General features: G+C 49.5%; 1 protein-coding gene across 1 annotated transcript; it reads left to right on the top strand.

The window, feature by feature from the left end:
* Positions 1-592: 592 nt before the first annotated feature.
* AMER1 (APC membrane recruitment protein 1) lies at positions 593-23,046 on the top strand. Its single transcript, XM_036740324.1, has 2 exons — positions 593-665; positions 18,248-23,046. The coding sequence occupies exon 2, from the start codon at positions 18,338-18,340 to the stop codon at positions 21,413-21,415; it is 3,078 nt and encodes a 1,025-aa protein (XP_036596219.1). The 5' UTR covers positions 593-665; positions 18,248-18,337; the 3' UTR covers positions 21,416-23,046.
* Positions 23,047-23,998: the final 952 nt, after the last annotated feature.

Genomic DNA, 23,998 nt, shown 5'->3' with positions numbered 1-23,998 from the left:
AGGGGCCAAGGCGGGCGCCAGCCCAACAAACTGCCGGCGCCGGGCACACAGCACTCGGCCGAACGATCGAGCGAGAGGCGCGGAGGTAACCCGGGCCCAACTGCGAGCCGGGAACCGGGAAGTGACCTGGGGCAAAACGAAAGACCGAGGGGCGCGACCCGGGCGCGGCACGTCCAGCAGCCTGCTGGGTCAGTCGGGGCGGGGGTGCCAGGGCCTGGAGGGCTGGGGGTCGAGGAGGGGGTGGCTAGCCAGCTTTGCTCCCCCCGTCCCCGGCTGATTTGCATTTAAAGAGACACACAGGGAGGCGGACCGAAGACGGGCGGTGTTCGCCTCCCGGCTGAGCCGATTGGTCCGGGCGCCTGCCGGTCGGAAGGAGGGGAGGGGAGAGGAGGGGAAGGGAGGGGAGGGGAAGAGAGGCGAAGGAAGGGGAGGGGGGAGGAGAGGAGGAGAGGAGGGGAAGGGTCCCACCCAGCGATTGTGGCGCCGGCCTTGGAGGGGAGCGAGGAGCGCTGGGAGCTGGGGGCGGGGAAGCTGGCTCCAGCCGTGGGGGGAGGGAAGGGGAGAGGAGGGGCGGGGCGGGGCGGGGGCCAGTGCCGGAGGTGACGGGAGCCTCAGCGGCGGCGCGGGAGACAATGCCCGGGCGGGGAGGCGGCGTCTGCGGCCCGGTAAGTCGGCGTCTCGGGCGGTCAGCGGGGAGGCTTGGCCGCAGCTAGGGGCCGGGGTGGGGGTGGGAGTAGATCTGAACCACACGAGGCTGCCTCGGGAGGGGGGGGCGCTCTGGGAAGGGGGGGCACACCCACCCCTCCCTCCTTTGCCTGGCCTGGGGGAGCTTGGAGGCCCGGGACACGCGCGCACACACAAGCATGCATACATGCATGCACACGCATGCACCCCCACACATGCATATACACCCACCCACAGGAGCACACACACTCTGGGACACACCCACTGTGACCTGAGGCAGAGGGCACACATGCTGACATGAAGGGACCAAGAGACACATGCACTCCCCGACACAGATGGAGGGACATTCACACACACACACACACCCCGACGGCTGTAGGGACATTCACTGATTTGGTCGGAAGGATTCCCACCCCCCCACCTCCGCACACACACACACCCCGCTGGAAGGACAGATAGACAGCAGGCACAGACCCTGAGACAGAAGCCCGTGCTCGTGTGCGCGCGCGCGCCGGACACACACACACACACACACACACACACACACACACACTCTCACACACTGAGAGGGGTGCAGTTCCATGGACAGATGTACTGAGGCTGAAGAGGTGCACACCAGGAAAGGGGCACCGAGCACAGAGATGGGCCGATGCGGAGAGGGACAGTGCCGGCCCTATTGGGACAGATGGACACACACCAACACTGAGGGCCTGAGGATCGGAGCAGGGGCACCCGAGGTCACCGGGCCACTTTACCTTTTGTAAACCCAACACCACAGCTTTGTCCTAGATGACTTGCTAGAGAAGCTGGTCAGGCCTTTCTGGCCTCCACCACACCCTTCTTTTCTTTGACCTTTTTCCCTTCCTTATTCCCTACCTAGCACATCTCCCTGCTCCTCTCTATGGCTGACTGAGCAGCTGCCCACCCCCCAACCATGGTGGGGGTGGGGATGGGATGGGAAGGGAAGTGCTCCCAAATAATTTGGGGAGGCACTCCCCAAATTTGAGGAGAGTTCCCAAATGATCTCTTCTCAAAGTAGGATGCTCCCCAAATTTCTGTGTGTCCCTCAGGTACAAATCAACCTTTTGGGGGGAGGATCTGTGTGAGAGGCAGAAAGGTAGTCCCTCTCCATGAGAAAGGAAAACAGAAAAGCCTTCTAATTTTAGTTCTGAAGATACTCCCCCAGCACACAGGGCCATTGACTCCTCTGCTGACTCCCCTGGACTTGCCTTCATCCTCCTTCTGGGTCATGTGTCTTTGCCTCTTTCTCACCTCCATTCTAGCTGGAGTCTTCAGTTAATTAAGGTTCCCCTGTCTGGAGAGATTTGCCTTGGCTTGGGGTGAGGCACATCTTTTGGAGAAATATCCTACTTTTTGTGGAAGCACAGAATGTTAGAGCTGGAGGGTTCCTTAGAAATTATCTAGTCTAATCCTTTCATTTTAAAGATGGGGAAACTGAGAACTGGACTTGGAAAAGACTTACCCAAGGTCATTGGGGTAGTAAGCTGCCAAGCTGGTGTCCAAACCTAGTCCCACCCTATTTTCTGTATATCAAACTGCCTGCCTGTATATAACCAGCACTGAAATAGGAAAGCTGGCATGGGGGGGTGGGGTAGTGACTAAGGAGCCTACCCTCTTTGGCTCCAAGTTTCAGGGAGGTGTGCAGTAGCCCTCCCTCTGGATGCAGGGCCTGGTGGGACAGAAGTATGAGTGCCTCTTTGTTCCTTGTGGATACTGGCCAGGGCTCTGACTAGGAGCAGGTCCATGGAAAGTTTTTGAGGGTGGATAGGCCAAGTACCTGCTAAGGCCAGAGTAGGGAAGGTAATGCTTGGAAAGGTATCGGCACACCTTCGCAGAGTATGGCCTAGTCTTGAGACACCAAGTGATGACGGGAATGGCCTTTGCTCCCTTTGATCCTGAGTGGTGCCCATTGGCTCAGTATATTCTGGAACCATTACATTAAGCAAGCAGACTATTACTTCTTCCAGACCCCAAACAACAGAAGCCTAGAGCAGGGACCCACAGTCCTCAGCACCTCTTTGGTACCTACCTGACAACAGTTCCTGTCTTTATTAAGTGCCTCCTATGTACTGTGTGTAGGAAAGATGGCAAAGATAGGACCCCTGTCCTCCAGGAGATGATGTAAACCTGAGGCTCCAGCACCAGATGTGCACATTCCATATTCTATTCCAAGTGCATTATTAGGGAACAGAATAGAATGTCCCGTGGAGTCTGAGAGGCGGAGTCATCACCAGCACGAGGGGGTGAGGAAGGCTTCTTGGGGATGATGGCCTTGGGATCGAGCGTGGAATTGGCAGGTAAGACAGTGAGAAGAGCCTGTTGAGGGGAGTAGAGTGTATAGACCAAAAGGCCAATGGAGTGACTGCACATTGTGGAGGCTGGTAATGACAGACAAGGGGCATCAAGGAACCCCTGTAGATTTCTGAGCAAAAAGACATGACCAGATCTGTGGGGACCTTGCTTCAGGCAGCCATACAAAGGATGGATCAAAGGCCGCTGTCCATGGGAAGGTCTGGTAGGCTATCGAAGTCATTCTGGTGTGTGAGCTATACTGAACCCTGGTTGGCTATCTGCCCTAGTTTAAACTGACTTCTCGAGATAGCGTGGTCCAGGGGAAAGAGGCAGAGGACAACCTGGGTTCAAATCCCACCTCTGATGGTTTACTGCCTGTGTGACTTGGGCAAACTCTCTTCCTTCCCTGGGCCTCAGTCCCTACCCCCGCCCCGCCCTGGTAAAATGAGAAGATTGGATGGTTCTGACTTTAGATCTAGGATCCTGTAATTCTCCCTTTCCTAAATCCCAATAGCACTGACCTGTGTCCCACATAGTGTTTGGGTTATAGTGTGAAGATGAAACACCTGCTGGTACATTAAGGCCAGCGCTCAACAGGCCTTGGCACCATGCTCATGGCAGGTACTCAATCAGAAATTGAATATCTCCTTGGGGCTTCCAAGAGGAAAAGGACCAGCTGGGTGGGAGAGAACCTTCCAAGGGCTCCCTGAGACAGGTAGCTTGAGTATTCCTGTGTTGCTTAATAAGTGAGCGTCCTGAGGCTCAGGCAGGGCCGCCTGACCCAGATCACACCACTGGCATGCCCTGACCTTGAATCCAAGCCTTCTGATTTCAGACCCAGTAAGCTGCCCTGTTGCTCTTGGAAGGTCAAGAAAAAGCTGACAGACTGGTACAGCTATGCCAAGGTGGATAGCTGTTTTCTCACAAATTCATCATGGCAGACAAAATTGGGTCCTAAGAAAAATGCTGCTCCTTCAAGTCATTGGTAGTTTTTATCCCTCCCCCACTACCCAAGAGCTCCTCCCCCCAAGTGGGACCCGAACTTATCCCAAATGAGGGCTTTCTTTTATCATTGATATTGGGGAACCTTGGACCTGGAAACCAAAGAGGAGTGGGGAGGGGAGCCAAATTGCATCTCCTTAGACTTCTTGGGGAAATTCAACTATCCTAAGCAAGTGTCACCATTGAGTGACTTGCCTCCCCACCAATCCTTGACCTTGGCCCCTCATTGCATGCCAGTTAGCCCCAAGCATCCTCAGTTGATGAGGGAGGAGGAGGAGAAAGTGTATAGTTGGGAGCCTCCACCCTTGGGCTCTACAGTGGTGTGTCAAAGTATGAGAAAGAACCCTGGGCTGGGATGCCTGGATTCAAGCCGTTTCATTTGTGGTATTAGATCAGGGGTTCTCTCTGAGCCTCAGTTTCCTCAAATGAGGGGGTTGGCCTAGGCCCAGGGGTGGGGAACCTGCGGCCCCAAGGCTACATGTGGCCTTCTATGTCCTCAAGTGTGGCCCTTTCACTGGATCCACATTTGTTCTGTGAAGTTTGGATTCAGTCAGAGGGCTACACTTGAGGACCTAGAGGGGATTTGTTCTGTGAAGTTGGGATTCAGTCAGAGTGCTGCACTTGAGGACCTAGAGAGCAAAGATTTGTTCTGTGAAGTTGGGATTCAGTCAAAGAGCCACACTTGAGGACCTAGAGGGCCATGTGTTGCCTCAAGGCCTAAGGTTTCCCACCTCTGGGCCCTAAGCAATCTCAGAAGGGGCCCTTCCAGCATTCCCATGACCTTGAGAAGGCAGGGAAGTGCCGCAGATTACCTAGCAGTGGATTCATAGTGTTACAAATGCCTCCAGCTGTTAGTGTGACACTCTGAAGGTGTGAGCAGGGAGCAGCTCTATGGTACTAGAACAGAATGAGATGATCGTGGAAGTGGGAGGGAATCAAGGAAGCCGAGAGGTCATTTCATTCATTCCCCTGTGTTGAACCCTAAAAACCAGGACAGCCAGGCAAGGGTATGTGTGAGCTGATGGCCGCCATCTGTGCGGTTCACAGCTTCCTTCTCTCACCCACCTCTCCCCTCAGGTGGCTCCTTTGGAAAACCCCTCCTTCGAGCTAGTGCGTTGTCCTCTGGTTTAAAAATGCATTTGCTCTTCAGGGCAGATAGAGAACAGATGGTCACCATGTTCTATCTTTTAGTTCTCCAGAGTAGTGACAGTCATGGAAATGGACATTTTTTAGAGCTGGGGAAGAATTGTAGAAGACCCAGTCTCAGGGCTAGAAAGGACCTTGGTAATGAGGCAGGGTGGATGGAAGCCTGGGTTTGGGGTCTTGCCATTAGGAGCCATCTGACCTTGGGCAGATCAACTCCCTGTTCACCTCCCTGCTCTTCACTTCCTCACCTGTAAAATGAGGGGCTTGGATCAGACCCCTAGAACTCCAAGGGTCCCTTGTAGCTCCACAGCCTTTCCTTTTACAGAGCATGTCACAGGCCCAGAGGGGGCTAGCGATTTGCCCCAGGTCACACAGCTACCAAATGGCAGAACCTCGACTAGAATCATTGTCTTCTCTTCTAGATTTCTGTTCTCCTAGTTGAATAATCTCAAAACCCTTCGTCAAATGTCTTATTTTTCTGATCAGTGAGTTAGGAATAAAGGAATTTCAAGTAGGGAGGAAATAAGGCGTTTAGGCTGGAAGGGGAAAGGAAGCAGAAAGCCAGCCAAGTGAGTTGCAGAGTGTTTGGGCTTCTTTTCCATGAGGAGGGAATGCTTCTCAACTGACAACTTTCTGTTTCCAGCCCAGGGTCCAGGAAATACCCTTGAGGGACAAGGGTTGGGGAGCTTGATGCTGGGCTGCAAGCTGAGGTTTTCCTTACTTGGAGGCGCCTAGGCTTCAGAGCAGGTAGCAATCCCAAAGGTCATCTGGTCCAACTTCTTTATTTTTACAGAGGAAGAATTCTGAAATCCAGAGAGGGAAAGGACTTGCCCAAGGTCACACAGCTAATATATGGTGAAACAAATCTGAGCAAATAGCATGATATAGTAAAAAAAAATGCTAGCATCAATGTCCTGGGCCCTGCATTCCTGCTTCCTATCTGTGTGACTCTGAGTGAGTCACTTCTTTTCTGTAGCTTCAGAGACCTCCTCTTCACCAAAATGAGGGGCTCAGAGTCAATTGGCTTCTCTCAGCTACAGATCAAGGCCTGCAGATTCACGTGTTCTTTCTTCAATGCCAGCCACCCCCAACCCCTCTGTGATACTGGGAAGATAGAAAAATGAGAAAATCACTTGTTTTGGCTACTGGGGAAGGAGAAGGAAGCATTCACTTGCAGGAGAAGGCTGCTTTCTGTTGCTGGGGGCTCCCTCAGCCCTTTGCCCTAGATCTCCAGTGGCCTTATAGTGGGGTCTATGGTCTCCTTTCATCTCTTCAGGGTTGGGTTTTGAGGTAAGTGTGTGGGTATGGTTATATGTATGTGTGAGCAAAGGTGGGGAGAGGTATTCCTGTTCAGTGGTTTCACTTGTGTCCTACTCTCTGTGACCCCATTTGAGGTTTTCTTGGCAAAGATACTGGAGTGGTTTAGCCATTTCCTTCTCCAGATCATTTTACAGATGAGGAAACTGAGGCAGATAGGGTGAAGTGACTTGTCCAGGGTCACACAGTTAGGAAGTATCTGAGGTCAGATTTGAACTCAGTCCAGGCACTGTATCCACTGCAGCACCACCTAGCTGTCCCTAGGGAGAGGTAAGTGAGTATATATATGTGGATGAGGGTGTGAGTATGGGTATGGGAGTGTGGGGAGGGGTAAACGTGGGGGGGTAGGTGGTGTGGGTATGTATGTGGAGGGAATATGGATGTAGGGGTGTACGTATATGCATGTATATGTGGGAGATACATTTTGTAGGGAGTGTGGGTAGGGATGTATGGGAGGGTATGTATGTTTGTGAGTATGTATATGTGTGAGTGTGTACGTGAAGGTATGTGTATGTCTGTGGGTAGGGGTGGAGGGTGTCCCACCCTGCTTCTCAGCATCAAAGTCCTCTCTCAGCTGCCTCTGCCCCCCCCCCAGCCCCTCCCAGTTCCCCTGAGGCAGTCATTCTTTACTGGAGAATCCATCTTTAGAACCCATCTGAGGCCAGCTGGGTGGGAGGGTGGGGGTGGGCAGGAGAGGGCTGGCCTGCCTGGGGACCCCTCCTCTAGGCCACTTGCGGCCTAGGAGACCCATTCCTTTTGGAAAAAAGCAGCTGGTGCAGCCTCAGGGGCACAAGATTGGGCATCAGAGGATTGGGATTCAAATGAGATGCTGTTGCTTAGTGGCTCTGACTGACTCTTTGGCCTTCAGTTTCTTCTTCCGCAAAATGAAGGTGTCAGCCTAGCTGAGCTTTAGGTATAACCTCTTCTCACTGTAGCCCTTTCGTTCATGGATGGCCCCTCTGGCCAGTAGAGTGAAAGGAGAATGGGCAGCAAACTGGCCTGAGGCCTAGGTCAGCTCAGCCCAGGCCAGGAGCATGGAGCAGCTTAGAAATGCTGGCCTGGTGAATTCTGCCCTGGGAGGAAAGTCCCATGGCAGACTCTCCATGTCAAGGCCATCTGTACTTAAAGCACCAACACGTGGGCAGAGACCGAAATGCCAAGTATGCACAAAGTCATTTCGAATGGGAGAGCAGAGCCATCATCACCCTTGGCTTCTTGTATCTATTCTTTGTTCAGGAAGCACTTACAAAGTGCCTACTGTGTGCTAGACCCTAGGAATGCAAAAGCAAGAGTGAGACAAATGTTGTCCTCACTGGGAGCTGCCATATGCACACAGATAGAAAACTTCCGCCAGGATAAATAAATACAGAAGAATCGAGGGGAGGCGACATTAACAACTAGGAAGATAGTGAGAGGCCTAGTGAGGGAGGTGGGAGACTGAGAGATGGTGGTGCCCTCTTAGAAAGAGGAGTGAGGGACAGGGCTGGGGCCAGGGAGAATTCTCTGCGGACAGGTTGAATTTGAGATGCCCATAGGAAGGCCACTTGGAAATAGCCACTAGGCTAGGTGAAAGAGGCTGTTATTTGGCTAATTCTTGGCCTTCTCAGCCAAGCTCCTCCAGGTGACCTGAGGCAAATCCCTTCTACTCTCCAGCCTTGGCTGTCCCATCTTTCAAATGGAAACAATAGTCCCAGCCCCTCCTACCTGCAGATAACACTGTGGTGGAAAGCATTTTTGAAAATAAAAAGCCTCATGTACATGACTCCATTTAGCTGCTCAGGCACTTCTAGGCATTACACTTCAGGTGTGAGCACTGCCTCAAAAGCCAGGTAGGTGGTGTTCATCTGGCCAGAGGACTCCTCAGAGCCAGAAGTATGGCAGTACCCAGTAGAATGGGGCATCTGCCTTGGGCATTACTAGAGAAGTTAAACCATGGACCCTTGGACCCCTCCTGCCTCTGCTGATCACTAGCTGTATGGCCCTGATCTAGTTCCTTCCTGTCTGTGGGACATCTTTAGAATGAAGGGCTTGGACTAGCTCACCTCAGAGGCCTCTTTGATCCTGAAAGAACTGCCAGCTGGTTGTATGGGCCTACACTCCCTAGGGGCACAGAAATCCTGCAGTAAAGCTCCTAGTGAGATGAGGTCAGTCCAGTAAGCCATTCTGACACCAAGAGAAACTGAAGCCCAAAGACGTTTGGTGACTTGCCCAAGCCCAAACAGCAAGTCAGGACAGGGCCACAGTTAGCCGAGCCTGCCTTTCAGGCCCAAGATTGGCTCTGGGTTCTGTGGTAAGCTGAGGTTGCAAACTGGGTTAGCTGTTTTGTGACTTCTTTGGGAATGAGGCTGAGGCCAGACTTAGCAGAGCTTGTCAGGTCTCTGTAGGGTTGGTAAAAGAGTGTTGATGACTGGTAGGCCATCCTCCATCTCTGAGTACCAGCTGAAACTGGAGCAGGCTGGACTTAGGGAAGATTGGAGGAAGAACAGACTGCCAGGCCATTCAGCACTGGGCTGAGTGACCAAGGAACGCTGCAGATGGGTGAACTAGATGACCAGTGAGGGAAGTGTCCGGATTTGGGGATTCTGGTCCTGGGGGAATTACAGACACTCCCACTCCTGCCCAAAGCCCCTCCGAGATAAGCGAGGGCCTCTCCGTGCAGGCTCTAGGAAAGGCCGAGGAACGTGGGAGAGAAACTAGTCTACGCTGCACCTCCGTGATCATGGGCTGGACACCTCCCTCTCGGACACCTCCCTCCTGGGCTTCTTTTTCCTCCTCTGCAAAATGAAAGGGTTGGGCTACAACATCTCTAAGGGCCCTTTCAGCTTGAAAATCTAGAATTCTGTGATGTGCAGGGAATCCACAGCTGGGCCCCAGCCAAGGTAGGATGTGCTGGTGCACTGGGGGCTGTGCCCATCCAGCACAGAGCTGGGCCAGGGTGGGTGGAAGACAGGGTTTGGCCTCCCTCCCTCCTTTTCTTCCTCCTTCCCTTCCTCCTTTCTTTCCTTCCTCCCTCCCTCCTCCTCTCCCTCCCTTCCTTCCCTCTCTCATTTCCTCCCTCCCTTCTTTCCCCCTCTCTCCCTCCTCCTTCTGTCCCTCCCTTTCTTCCTCTGTCCCTTCTTCCCTCCCTCCCTTCTTTCCTCCTTTCCTTCCTTCTTTCCCCCCTCTCTCCCTCATCCTCTTCCTCCCTTCCTCTCTTCTTTCCCCCCTCTTTCTCTCATCTTCTCCCTCCCTCCCTTCTTTCTTCCCTCCCTTCTTTCCTTCTTTCCCCCCTCTTTCCTTCATCTTCTCCCTCCCTTTCTTCCTCCCTCCCTTCCTTCCTCCCTCCCTTCTTTCCTCCCTTCCTTCCTTCTTTTCCTCCTCCCTCCCCCTCCTCTCCCTCCCTTCCTTCCTCCCTCCCTTCCTTCCTTCCTATAAACTCACCCAGGTTAGCTAGAATACAATGAACCTAATATCTCCCTATCTGGACCCCACTCAGCTCCTTTCCCCTCCCCCCACTTCCCCCTGCCCCTCAGTAGCACTGCCAGACCAGACCAGGGCCAGAGCATGAGTTTCCCCCACCCCCGTCAGGAGTTGGTTTTCCTTTGGTGGCAGGTCCCCAGAGTCTGCCACTTTGTCCCCTTCTCTGCTGCCCAAGAGCATTTGGGAGCTACTGCCATTTGTGACAGCATCTTTGTCTCTTCCTCTTTATTCACCTTTCCTGTATATCCACTTTTGATGGAGTCCGGTTTTACAGAACAAAACCTTTTTTTAAGGGGATTTGTCCTGGGAAGTCTGGAGTCAGTCAAAGGGCTGCACTTGAGGACCTAGAGGGGATTTGTTCTGTGAAGTTTGGATTCGGTCAAAGGGCCACCCTTGAGGACCTAGAGGGGATTTGTTCTATGAAGTTTGGAGTCAGTCAAAGGGCTGTACCTCTGCCCCTTATTTGCCTTAGAGAAGCCCAGGTCACCTGTATGGCATGGTGAGACCTCAGAGGGAGGCTTTAGTGGAGAAATGAAGGCATGCCCCACAAATAGCTCTAATTTTCCCCTTCTTGTGCCAACCCTGTAATAGTGGTTGGGGTTGCTTCTACCCCAGCAACTGGGACAGACACCTGGGCTTTCTCCAGGGACAGAGATGAAGGTGCTCCTCTTCCTCTCTCCAAAAAAATGGTATGCATGATTTTTGTTTGAACCAAATGCCAGAGTCAGCATGCATGTGCCTGTCTCCCATTTGGGAGAGGCGAAGCTGGCCTGGTCTGCCTGATTCTCCTGCAAGTATGGCCAACGCAGCCAAATCTCTCCTCCCAGCAAGTGACAGAGCAGGGCCCTGCTTTGAAGGGGGTTGTGGGGGCGCTGCTGGCCAGACCTTCCACAGACAACAAGCTCTAATCTTGCTTGACTTATAATGTACTCTTGATAGAAGCTTTAATTATGTTGATGAAGGTGGTTGTGGCCACCCAGGCCTTCTGTATAAGTAGCAGCCTTGGAGTCAGAAGTAGATATGAATCCTAACTCTTCTGCTGACTTGCTGTGCAAGCTTGAGTTAAGTCCTTTCCCCCTTGGGCCTCAGCTTCAGAGTTCACAGGATCCTAGATCTAGCGTGGGAAGGGACCTCAGAGACCATGGAGTCCAGCCCCTTCATTTCACAAAGAGGGAAACTGAGTCCCAGGGAGGGGAAGTGATCTTGCCCAGGGTCACACAGCCACAGGTTACAGCCAAGCAACCCCTTTTCCCTTTGCTGTCCTGGATCTCTGGGGACAGTGCAGACCCAGAAATCTGGGGGGGGAGGGTGAACAGCTATAGAAGGGAGGCAAAGTCTTTTCTTTTGGAGGGGTGATGTCAAAAACTGTATATGTTGTTTGTTTCAACCCCAGACCTCTGGAGTCCTGGTTGGTCTTTGTGCTGACCACAGTTCTTAGATCTTCCAAAGTCGTTAGTCTTTTTTTAAAATAAGCTAATTTATTTATTTTTAGTTTTCAACATTCACTTCCATAAGTTTTAAATTTTCTCCTCCTCCCTCCCCAAGACAGCATGCAATCCAATATAGGCTCCATATATACATTCCTTTTAAATATATTTTCATACTAGTCATGTTGTAAAGAAGAATTGGAATGAATGGGAGGAACCATGAGAAAGAAAGCAAAACAAAACACAACAAAACAACAACACACAACAAAACACAACAAAAAAATTCTCCTTCGCTCCGCATTCAGACTCCATAGTTCTTTCTCTGGATGTGGATGGCATTTTCCTTCATGAGTCAAAGTTGTTAGTCTTTACAATTATGTTGTTATTATATAAATTGTTCTGTTTTTGCTCGTCTCACTTAGAATCAACTCGTAGAAGTCTTCCCAGTTTTCCCCAAACTGTCCCTTTTGCCCTTTCTTATGGCACAATAATACTCCTTTATATTCATATACCATAATTCATTTAGCCCCAGTGATATTAAGTAACTCACACAAAGTCCTTTCCTGGGTGAGTCGATCTCCCTGGGCCTCAGTTTCCACAACAGTAAAATGAGGGAACTGAACTAGATGGCCCTTAATAAAAGGATTTGTTCTGTAAAACTTGGACTCAGTCAAGGAGCCACACTTGAGGACCTACAGGACCACATGTGGCCTTGAGGCTTGCAGGTTCCTTACCCTTGCTAAAAGACACAGATCTAATTCCCCCCTCCTCTGAGAATTCTGGTTGTAGTTAAATGTGGAAATCTTATCACCATGCTAACCAGCCACAGGCCTACAACTGCCATGTCCAGGAAGGTGACTTTGTCTCCCTCCTGTAGCCATTCACCCTTTCCCTCCCCCCCAGATTTCTGGGTTTTCACTGTCCCCAGAGATCTAGGACAGCAAAGGGGTCCCCAAGGGAAAGGGCATTGCTTGGCTGTAATCTGTGGCTTGTTGAGCATGCTATAAATAGACCTTCAGGGCTCAGAAATGAGGGAAGTGACCAGTCTCCCATCCTCTACTTCCCTGGTAGTCCTTGAATGGCTCCAGATTGTTTGGTGTAGAATGGGAGGGAGGGGGGAAGTGATAGGGTAATTTTCTAATAGTTAAGGGTCTCAGAATAGTGTGGATTAATCTGCAGGTTGGGGGAGGGTAAATTACCACTTGAACAACCCAGCCTCAGGATTCCAAAGATTCCAGATGGGAAAACTAGTAGCCAACATCTATGTATGTGAAGAACCATACCACCCTTTTCCTCAGAGCTTAGAAGGAAAATAGGCACTTTCAAATAAATTTTAAATAAATAGTTCATTTAGATAAATTTAAAATTAATTAGTAAAGTCATTTAAATAAATTTCAATAAAACATTTAAGTTAATTTATAATAAAACATTTAAATAAATTATAATAAAAACATTTAAATTTCTAATTCATCCCTCCTACTCTACTCCCTCCCCTCCCCCATTGAATAACAACAAAAAACAACAAAAAATGAAACTCGTATCATAAATATTCATAGTTCGCCAAAACAAATTCCCCCCTTGGCCTTGCCAGAAAATGTATGCCTCTCTCTCCATTTAAAATTCATCACTTGTCTGTCAGGAAGTAAGTATCATGTTTCATCTTCGGTCCTTTGGACTCATGTTTCCTCATGGCATCTGAGTTCTAAAGTCCTTTCAAGTTGTTTTTCTCTCTGATATTGTCATAGTACTTACATTGTTCTCAATCACCCTGCATCAGTTCATAGAGGTCTTCCTCTGAAGCTGCCCATTCTGTCATTAATATTACATTCATATAACATAGTTTGTCCAGCCATTGCCCAATAGGACAGCCCCTTAGTTTCCAAGTTTTGGCTACCATGAAAAAAGCTACTATAAACGTTTCTTTATATATGGGTTCTTTTCCTCTTTGATCTCTTTGAAGAATATGCCTGGCAATGGTATTTCTGGGTCAAAGGGCAGGCACAGTTTGGTAACTTTCTGGGCATAGTTCCAAATTGCTTTCCAGAATGGCTGGACCAATTCACATCTCCACCAACAGTGCACTAAATGGACCTATTTTCCCACAGCCTCACCAGCATTTGTCATTTACCATTTTTGTCATCTTTGCCAGTCTGATGGGTATGAGGTAGAACCTCTGAGTTGCTTTCATTTGCATTTCTTTAATTAGTAGTGATTTGGAGCATTTTTTCATTTGTTGATGGTTTGGGTTACTTTCTTTGAAAATTGCTGGTCCATATCCTTTGATCATTTATCTCTTGGGGAATAGCTTAGGCTTATAAATTTGAATCAGTTCCATATATATCTTAGCTATGAGACTTTTATCAGATGAACTTTTTGCAAAGATCCCCCCATTTACCAGTTCCCCTTCTAATTTTAGCTGCATTAGATTTGTTTGTACAAAAACTTTCATTTTATGTAATCAAAATTGTCTGTTTTATCATTTTAAAAATTCTGACCTTAATAAACAGTTCCCAGATGAGCATTTCCATATACTAAGGAGAACACCAAAAAAAGGATTATGTATGAAACTATAGATCTCTTTTCCATACCTCTCACTTTTAAAAAAAATATATTAAAAAATTAAACCTGTTATTTTCAGAACTATCTTGCTTATCTATGCTACATTTTGAATTTCTGCACTTTGAAAAATGTTACAGTGGCCCTCTTTTTTTCCCCTTTGGCATAAGTATTACTAACCTCTATCCCCCACTCTACAATTAAAAAAAAGAGGAAAAAACCCACCCTTGTAACCAGTAAGCATAGCCAAACAAAACAGAGTCACAGTGGCCACGTCCAAACATGTTTGCCTCCTTCTATACATTGAATCTATCATCTCTGTGTCAAGAGGTGAGTAGCATACTTCATCATAAATCCTTCAGAAACATGGTTGATCATTGCATTCATCAGAGATCTTGACTCTTTCAAAGTCGTTTATCTTTTCAATTTTGTTGTCATTGTAAAGATATTCTCTTGGTTCTCTCATTTCACTTTATACTCCCCCAGGACTCCCTGAAAAATCTTTCTTCATTTCTTATGGTATAATTGTATTATGTTCATATACCATGATTTTTTTGGCCATTCCCCAATTGATGGTCATCCCCTTAGTTTCTAGTTCTTTTTTTTCTTCCTTTTAATTTTCCCTCCCTTTGGGATCAACAAATTTGTTTTGCATCCCATTATTCTCTGCTTTGGTGTTAGCTGCTTCCCCCGCTCCATCTCTGCCTTGCTCCCTGTTGAGTTTCATTTATTTCTCACCAAACTTGTAAGTGATATCTGTGTTTGCTCAACCTTTCCATATCAGTTTCAGATAATAGTGAGGTTCATTTGATGCATGCTCCCCCCACCCCTTCTTCTATGTTTGTATAATTCTTGTGTACTCCAATTATGAGAAATAGTAAGTTTTACCCCTTTCTTCCTCCTTCCTATACTGGTGTAATCCTTTTACCTTCCCTATACTTTGTCCTCTTAAACCTCTCTGGACAGAACCAATATAGTCCCCTGTTCTCTGCTTTTCTTATTTGGTCCCCATAGTATCCTTTGAGGAGGTTCTAGAGAGACATCTATTTCTACTCTTTCCATTAGAATATTAGTACTGCAATATCATACACCATATTCCAATTGCTCAAATAAATTTTCCTTTCTAGCCCTCTCTTGACCTTTTATGTTTGCATTTCAAAGTTCTTATTCAACTCTGGTCTTTTCATCAGAGATGCTTGAAAGTCCACAATTCCAATAAAAGTCTACTTTTCCCCCTGTAGGATTATACTCACTTTGAAAGGTAAGTTATTCTTGGCTATAAGCCTGCATCTTTTGCATTTCAGAATAGTGTGCATCAGGATCTCCTCTCATTTATAGTAGAAGCTTTCAAGTCTTGTGTGGTCATTACTGTAGTTCCCGGGTACTTGAACTCTTTGTTTCTAGATACTTAAAATATTTCTTATTTGCCATGGAAGCTCTGAATTTTGGCTTTGACATCCCTGGTATTTTCCTTTAAATTTTTTTTCAGGATGTAATAGGTAAATTCTTTCTTTACTTTGCCCTCTAGTTCAAATAAATCTGGATGGTTTTCATTTATGATTTCTTGAAATAGAGGGTCCAGGGATCTTTTTTTAATCATGTTTTTCAGGGAATCCAGTGATTCTTAGATATCTCACCTTGAGCTGTTTTCTACATTAGTTATTTAGAATAATAGATATCCTACATTTTTTCAGTATTTTAATTTTTTACCTTAAAATTTCTTACTGTCTTGTGGAATCACTGATTTCTGTTTGGGCTAGCCTAATTTTCAGAAAGTCTGTTACTTGTTTAAAGTTTACCTCTTTATGTTCCAAGATGTTTATTTTCTTTCCAATTCTTTGTTCCAAAACTCATATTTCACTTTTTAATTTAATTTATTCTAGATATTTCTGTAGTCTATGTGGAAAATGTTTTTCCCCTTTAAGTCTTTGATTGAAGTTATTGTACACAGACTCTCTTCTTGGTTGGATTTCTGGGCGTCTCTTGCTGTGTTAGAATTCTCTATAGTGGTCTATATCTTGGGTTTACTCATCTGTCCAGACTTAGTTCTTCAACTGAGATTTGGTGCTGGCCAGCACTCAAAGCTCTAACACTTGGTACATTGTTTGAGTGAAGTGATCAGGCCAGGTTGATTTGTCTTGGGTCTTCTGTGTTCTTACACTTATTTCTACCTCCCAAAGCTGTCCCACCCCCAGTCTTTGAGGCTCAGAGTGCTAGATCTTCAGAGACCTCTGTGGTGTCCTTGGACTTATAAACATTACCCAGAGCAAGCTGGTTGCTCCCAGTCTCTATTGCTTCCAGGGTCCCTACTATGAATTTTGGCTTTCTTGGGGGAACTCTTTGTTCTTATTGCTTCTGGGTATAGATCCTTGCTGGTTACACGTATATCCCTGGCCATATTCTTAGGAGATTACACTGGGCTGCTGATGCTGGCTTTGCTGGTAGTCCCTTTTCCTATTGCCTCTAGGCCTGTAAGTCTTATGAAGTTCTGGGGTGGAAGAAGCCACTTCAGGCTGTTTCTCATTGGATTTCTTGATCACTATTTGTTCTGCCGAAAACTTCAGGGTTTTGTTGTATTAGGTATGTGGGAACTGGGTGGTCTACCTCTTGTTCAGGCAGCCAGCTTCCACGTAGCAAGCATGTGGGTAGAGATGCCCCCGTAAGAGGTCTGTCCACATGCTGCACCAGAGCTCTTAATAATCTGACTGGTAGCAGGTGTGGTATAATGGAAAGAGCTTGGATATAAAAGACCAGTGTTCAAATCCAACCCCATGCTGTGTGAGCCTAAACAAGTAACAACCTTGCTGGATTTCAGTTTCATCCTGTGGAAGATGAGGCAGTGGGTTGAGATAATTGCTAAGATCTTTTCCAGCTCTAAACCTTATGAACTTATGAATCTCCACTAGTACCCTATTATCCAAAGTGGGCTCAGAGGGCCAGCTGGGGCTCATTATCCACCACAGCCACGGCTCAGGCACCCTCCTTTCTCCCCACGTTCCAGATAGGAACAGTCTTCACTCCGCAGGTCACAATATCAAACATCTGCTAGTTGACAGTCTATGGTCATCATAGCTCAGGAGATAGAGGGTGAAGATGATTCTATTTGGGCATGAGGTGAAAGCAGGTGCAAAATTAGGCAAGGGTCAGACAGCAGGGGCCCTCAGATTTCTAAACCCAGCCAAGATCATTGGAAGTAATCAGCTCAAAATCTAGGAAGGCTTCACAAAGGAGGCAAATGCTTTCTGGATTTTGTTGTTCAGTTGTGTTCTGACTCTTCATGACCACATGGGCCAACTGTCCATGGGGTTTTCTTGGCAAAGATACTGGAGTGGTTTGCCATTTCCTTCTCTAGTTTTATGCAGGCAAGGCTTAAGTGACTTGCCTAGGGTCTCATGGCTATTAAGTATCAAAGGCCAGATCTGAACTCTGGTCTTTCTGACTCTGAGCCACCTCTCTAATTCTCTCCCTCCCAGCCACAAAAACAGGCACATAGGTTAACCTCTAGTCAGTCAATAAACTAGTGTTCATTAAGCATCTACTATGTGCCAGATGCCATGCTAAATACTAGAGGTACAAATACAAAAATGAAAAAGCCCCGTCCTTGGAATTTACATTCTGTCAGAGGAAAACAGATTGTATGTGGATAAGTAGATATGACATACACATACATGTAAATGCATGTGAATGTATGTAAAAACATATTGAGTGGACTAGGGAAGGTACTAGCAGCTGGGAGGATCCTGAAAAGGCCTCGTGTAAGAGGTGGTGCTTGAGGGGCGGGTGATGAGGTCAGACCTGCACTTTAGGAAAATTCCCTTGGCAGTTGTGTGGAGGATGGACTGGAAAGGAAGGAGGCTCTAGCCAGTGAGCCCAATGAGGAAGCTGTTACAATAGTCCAGGTAAAAGGCACTGGGGGCCTAAGCTAGGGTATTGGCAATGAGAATGGAGAGGAGACAGATGGAAGATACATTATAGAGGTCGAATTGACAAGACTTGGAGAACAATTGCCCCGTTTGAGCCCAATAAAGACATGACCGGGTTTTTCCAGATGCTGTGGCCTTCAGTAATCGCTCCTCCAGCCAGCCAGGCCACAGGGACGGGCTCGCTGGAAGGGAGGGGAGGGAGACTGGTGGGAGTGTAGGAGACACAGCTGCCTGTGGCTCAGTGTAGAATTTCACTGCTTTGGGGCCTAGAAGGGGAAAGGCAAGGAGGAGGAAAGTGTGGAGTAGATTAAGGTTTTGCCTTACATTCCGATTAACTCTGCTCAAGCCAGAGACCACAGAGTCAGACTTGACCCTTCCTCACCGCTGTCTCTCTGTCTTTGTATCTCTTGTCTCTTCTAGAGCTGCCCATGAGATGTCCTAAACAGCACCCCAGGCCAGACTACAAGATCTCTGCTTCACACTGAATGTACCTCGTTGGCCCCTGTCACCATGGAGACATACAGGGATGCCCACCCTGAGGAGCACACAAAGACTAAGGGAAGGGCAGCTGGTGGGGAGCAGCAGGGCAAAGGAGCAGAAAGCAAAGCTCTCAGCCAGGCGCCTGAGCTTGAAGGCTCTGGCTCCGAGCTACCCCCAGCAGGGCCTGGCAAGTTCAAGAAGACAGCACTCAAGCTCTTTGGTGGCAAAAGAAGCATTTGTACTCTGCCTAGCTTTTTGGGGGGTGGCCGAAGCAAAGGGCCGGGGAAAGGAGCTGCAAAAAAGGGTCTGAGCAAGAGTAAGACCCATGATGGTCTGCAGGAGGCCTCCCAGGAGTCAGAGCCACCATCTGTCAAAGGGGCCAACCACAGCTCACCCCTAGCTAGATCACTCCACCTGCTCCCCAGCTCCCTGAGCTCCCATGGGGCCCTGGAGACAGGAACCTGCCTCAAGAAATCTCCACCCAGAGGGCCTGAGAAGCCCAGGCCAGAGAGGGCTTCAGCAGCTACCCGGCCTAAGAAAGGATTGAAAGGGTTATTCAGTAGTATTCGCCGCCACCGTAAGCCCAAGGCCCTGGAGCCTGAGCGAAGCTCCCCAGACAAAGAAGGCCTGGGGGTACCCAGAGAAGGGCCTGGGGAGCCTCCAGGGTCAGCCCCTCAGCCTAGCACCAGGGATGAGTGCCTGCCCCTCCTACCAACAAACGCGAAGGTCATCGAAGTCCAAGGCCCAGAACCAGATCCGCCTCCACCAGTTACTGGGGAGATGTCCCAGGAGAACCCAGAGCAACTCTTAGATGCCTCTATCTCAGTACCACCTCCACTTGACACTAATCCTGAACCTGGTGGCAGCCCAGGGGACTTATCTGGCCCGGAGGTGAGGGGAGATGAAGAGGAGGGAGAGCCCCCCTTGGGCCTCTCTGGGGACCAGTTGAACCTCCTCTTTGGGGATGTCACATCCCTAAAGAGTTTTGATTCCCTGACAGGCTGTGGGGATATTATTGCAGAGCAAGATGTGGACAGTATCAGTGAGAGCATTGTCTCTGCAGAGCGGGGACCTGGGCGAGAGTCAGCCAAGCGGAGCTCCTGCCTAGTAACCTACCAAGGGGGTGGTGAGGAGATGGCCATGCCTGAGGAAATGGAGGAAGAAGAGGAGGAGGAAGAGGAAGAGGAGGAAGAAGAAACCATGGGGCATTTGTCTGAGAGGGCCAACGCAACACAGGAAGGGGCTACCCTCTATCACCTCACCAGGGAGTTGGGCCCCCACGGCTGCTTCCTATTTGAGGGGGCCCGGCCATACTCTGACCCTGAACCTGGAGAGCTCCTGACTCCCCAGAGTGATCAGCAAGAGTCTGCCCCTAATAGTGATGAAGGTTACTATGACTCAAACACACCGGGACCAGATGATGATTCTGGTGATGGCCTGGGCCCTGGGAAGAAGGACCGATTGCCGAGGGACAGCTACAGTGGGGATGCCTTGTATGAGTTCTTTGAGCCCTGTGACAGCCTCACAGGCTCCCCACCGGGAGACGAAGGCCTGTTTGACCCTCCAGTCCCTGGCCCTGAACTCTTTGACAATTTCTTATCTTTTGAACGCTTTCCCTCCGGCAAAGGGCTGGACCCCAGTCTAGGCACCATGGAGACGGAGGAGGAAAGGCTGGTGGCCATTCAAAGACAGCTGCTCTACTGGGAGCTCCGGAGGAAGAGACAGGAGCCCCAAGGGCCCTATCCCCAACGGGAAAAGCCCAGCAAAGAGCATCACAAGAGGATTCCTTTCAGGAAGGATGCAGAAGGGGACCCAGGGGGGCTGATCCCTGCCAGTCGGAAGCTCAACGCGGTCTTCTCCGTTGCTCCGGTTTGGAGGGATTTCTCACCTCCAGAAAAATGTTATGAGTGGAAAGGCCAAAGCAACTGCCTGCTTCAGCTCTGCTCGGGTGACAGAGTGTTTGAGTCAGGCCCAGAGCAGACTGGCTTTGAAGGAGGGTCCCCAAGTAGGACCTATGGTGCCTATTCGCCAGTGGAAAGCCCAGAAGCAGATCCAGAGGACCGGGAGGAAGATCCTGCTGTGAGCTTCTCCCAGGCCCTGGTGGAGTTCACGAGCAATGGGACCCTGTTCTCCAGCCTTTCAGGCAGCTCTGATTCGGACTCTTCTTTCGCCCAGAACCTCCCAGCGCTGCCACCCATGGTGACCTTTGACATTGCTGATGTAGAACGGGAAGGGGAAGGGGAATGCGAGGGCCCCCCAGAGTTCCACACCGATGATGAGGACTTTGATGTAGGCTACATTCCCAAGGAGGCCTTGGATGACTTGGATGACCGCCTCTTCCCTGGCTCTTTCCGAGGCTTCCCCTGGGGGGTGGGTAGCCTCCCTCGGCACCTGGGTCTGCCTGGCTTGAGCCCTCCCCCCTTGACACCTCCTGTGAGCCTCAACAGGAGGAGCCGCTCCCTGGACACGGAGACCCTGGAACTTGAATTGGCCAGCTCTCAGCTAGCCCTGACTTACATGGAGTCTGGGAAGCTGGCAGAGCCTGTGGAGGGAAGGTGGGGTTGGGAGAGCCCCTTGGGCTCCTACCTAGAGCCCCCAGAAGCATATGACTGGCCAGCCTGGGCCCACTGTACCCTACCAACAGGGCCTGGCCATGGCTGGCAGCAGCCAGATGTGGCTAGAACCCCATTTGGGTCCCCAGCCTGTTATGGCTCCCTACAGGGGCTAGCGCCAAGGGACTCCTGGGATCGAGGGCCCCAAGTTCAGCAGCAGGCAGTCCGCCCTTCTCACCTGGACTTGCAGGGGGGCCCATGCTGGAATCCTCATGCACATTATGCTCAGGCTGAGGCAAAGAAACAGGCATTCATGGTGCCCATGGAACCCAAAGGGCCTACCAGAGGCTTCTCTGGTCTTCCTGCCAAGTGCAAATCTGTGGGTATCATCCAAGGGGCACCCCACTCCCCTCAGGGCTGGGAAGAACACCCCAAATGGCATCCTTCCCAGTCTGGGGGCACCAACACCAACCAGCTCAAGGGGAGGGGTGGCCATGGAGTTTCTTTCCCTCCCAGTAACCCGTCCAGTGCCATGAATGTAACCACAGCCAAATAGCACCTGATGCAGCTGCTGGGGCCTGAGCCTCTAGTGCTAGGCTCAGAACATGAGAGGTGCTTGCTGCTGAACTCAAAAAGTGTTTTGGCCAATGAAAGCTATTCTGAGTTGTAAAGGTTCTTTCTCTCTATCATTGGCTGTATTATGTGGAATATAGATCCCCATGAGAAAACAGATGCACACCTATCTTTTTTTGGTCATTTTTTTTTTGGTTTCTTAAGATCCATTCAGGGTTTTGGCTGCCATGACTTCATACCCACAATGCCTACCAAGTCAGTGATGCTGCTTTCTTTGAACACACCACAGCACCGATTACCAGCAAGGGACCAGCCCCTCCCCTCCCCCCAACCCCCATCTATCTAGTGGATGTAGTTCATTATAGACAGGAAATTATGGTGCAACCCTCCCCCCACTTCAGTGTATTTGCCACCTTTGGCTCAGGGGTGAGACTACCCCCTCTGGCATCTGTACCTGATGTCCTTAAAGTGGCCTGAGGCTGCCTCCCAAGTCTATGGTATTGTTCTGTAACCACAAGGGGACCTTGTAACCTGAGCTTTGGAGTGACTTGGAGTGGACAAAATCCCCATTCCCCAGTGGAAGGACTGGACTCTTCAAGGTAAAAACAGGAAATGGGTCTGTTGCCGGCACTGTCCACAGAGCCTGGTTTTGTGTGGTCTTTTCCTCTCAATAAGCTAAAATGTTGGTGTCTAGCTAAGTCGCTTTCAATTTTTTCCCCTTTTTTCCTCAGAAGAAAGTTTTCATAATCTCATCACAAGAAATGTATTCTTTCCATTAGAGTATGGGATTGTGAGATAGCCTGAATTAGGCTTTGCTGGGGTTTGAGGTGCTTTTCAGTGGTTTTGTTGTTGGCATGGTATTGTTGTTGGTGGTTTGGTTTTTTAAGATGAGCAGAAGAGTGGAGTGAGGAGGAGGCCTGAAGATTTGTCCAAGTCCTCAATCCAAAAGGCCCCATGTGGTGGTCGGGGTGGGGCGATGCAGCTTCTTGAGTCCAGCATCCTGGCACGCTATCTGGCAAGCCTCACTCTTTGGTCAGAAGCAAAAGTCATGCCCTGTGAGGACCTGTTGCTATTTAGCTAGCTGGTACCAAGCTCTGCCCTTGGACTGGCTACCAAAGGCACCTCTGACTTCTCCTGAGTGTCAGAAGAGCGTTTATCTGCCAATTTGTTTGGCCTTTAGCATCACCAAAGACCATGTGCCCCGCACCCCTCCCCCAGTGTCTGCCAAGCTGCTGCACCAAGAATTGCATGATAATTCCACTTTACAGATCAATCAGTTTCCTCCTCCTCCTTTTTATTATTTTTTAGTGTTTAGGTTATAAGTGATGGTGGGGAAGAGCTCCCTGGCACGTGCCCATGAGGGAGGCTTCTTGGTGCAGTGGGGGGAAAAGCAGGATTTGAAGTCAGATGACCTAGTTTCGAAGCCTGTCTCTGCCCCTTAACTTGACTGTGTGACCCTGGGCAAGTCACTTCCCCCCTCTTGGCCTCAGTTTCCCCATCTGTAAAATGAGGGGGTTGGATTGGTGGCTTCTAGGGTCCTTTCCTGCTCTGTTTATGATTTTTTGAATAAAGGCTCCTGAAATCCCATTATTCATGGGAGGAGATAGGCTCTGAGTAATTCTGCTTGAATTTCTTTCTTTTGAATTGCATGCAAGATATTAGTCGTCTGGGTGTGTAATGACCCAAATTTTGACTTATTTCCCCCTCCCCCTACTTGGATCTGGAAGGATAAGGTTACCAGGGCTTTCCATTTGGAGAAGGGTGCCTGAACAGTTGCTGCAGGATTCCAAAGGGGCTGGGACTGCTATCCCTGGATCACAGTGACTTGGAAGTAGCCATTGGTCAAGGAACTGGGTCGCCTCCCTTTTGTAGTTTGGGTGTTCTTGGATGGATTTGGCCAGTTGGAGGCTCATGCCTTTGGATGACAAGATGATACCAAGCTGTCTCCTGACTGGAACCAGTGCTAGCTGATGGTTTATGCTGGCAGGGCCTTTCCTTCCTCTTAGTGAAGGCCCCACCCCTGTTATGAGGCCCTGCATTCCAGAAAAATGTGCCCACATTCCTCCTCCTTGGCCTCTGGCCAAGGCTGTCCAGGGAGGTGGTAGCTGAAATATGTCTGGCTGGTCTGGCAGGAAGTCACCAGTCTCAGCCCACTCTGGCCCTGGGTTTTCCTCCAGGGCAGCCGAAGTTTCTGTCTGCTCATGTGAACTGAGCCACCTCAGGTTCCTCAGCCCATGCCAATGAAGGGCAACCAGCCAACATGGGAAAAGAAGAGAGGAACTGGGTGGCAAGGCTTTGGAAGACTGCCAGCAGAGCAAGAGTTGGGAACCTGACGTACGGCACCAGCCACTTGGGCTGACCTGGGACACTCACAGTGCCCCAAACCCCCCCTGACTATCAGCAAAGACACTTGGGGCTCCAGCTGAGACCTCTTCCCTCTGGGCCTGAGATGAGACTGGGAACAGGAAGAATCACATGTGAGAAAGGGCAAGGAGCCCACCTCTGGGCTGCAAGATTGAATGAAAGCCAAAGCAACTAGTTGTGTTAAGATGCACGTTCTCAGCAC

This window comes from Trichosurus vulpecula, chromosome X, assembly GCF_011100635.1.
Source record: "Trichosurus vulpecula isolate mTriVul1 chromosome X, mTriVul1.pri, whole genome shotgun sequence".
In the NCBI taxonomy this organism is placed as follows: Eukaryota; Metazoa; Chordata; class Mammalia; order Diprotodontia; family Phalangeridae; genus Trichosurus; species Trichosurus vulpecula.
This window is presented reverse-complemented; position numbering and strand designations above follow the sequence as displayed.

Bases quoted from the DNA above. Each gene is read 5' to 3' on its own strand.
- AMER1 (XM_036740324.1), top strand. From the start codon at position 18,338: ATGGAGACATACAGGGATGCCCACCCTGAGGAGCACACAAAGACTAAG.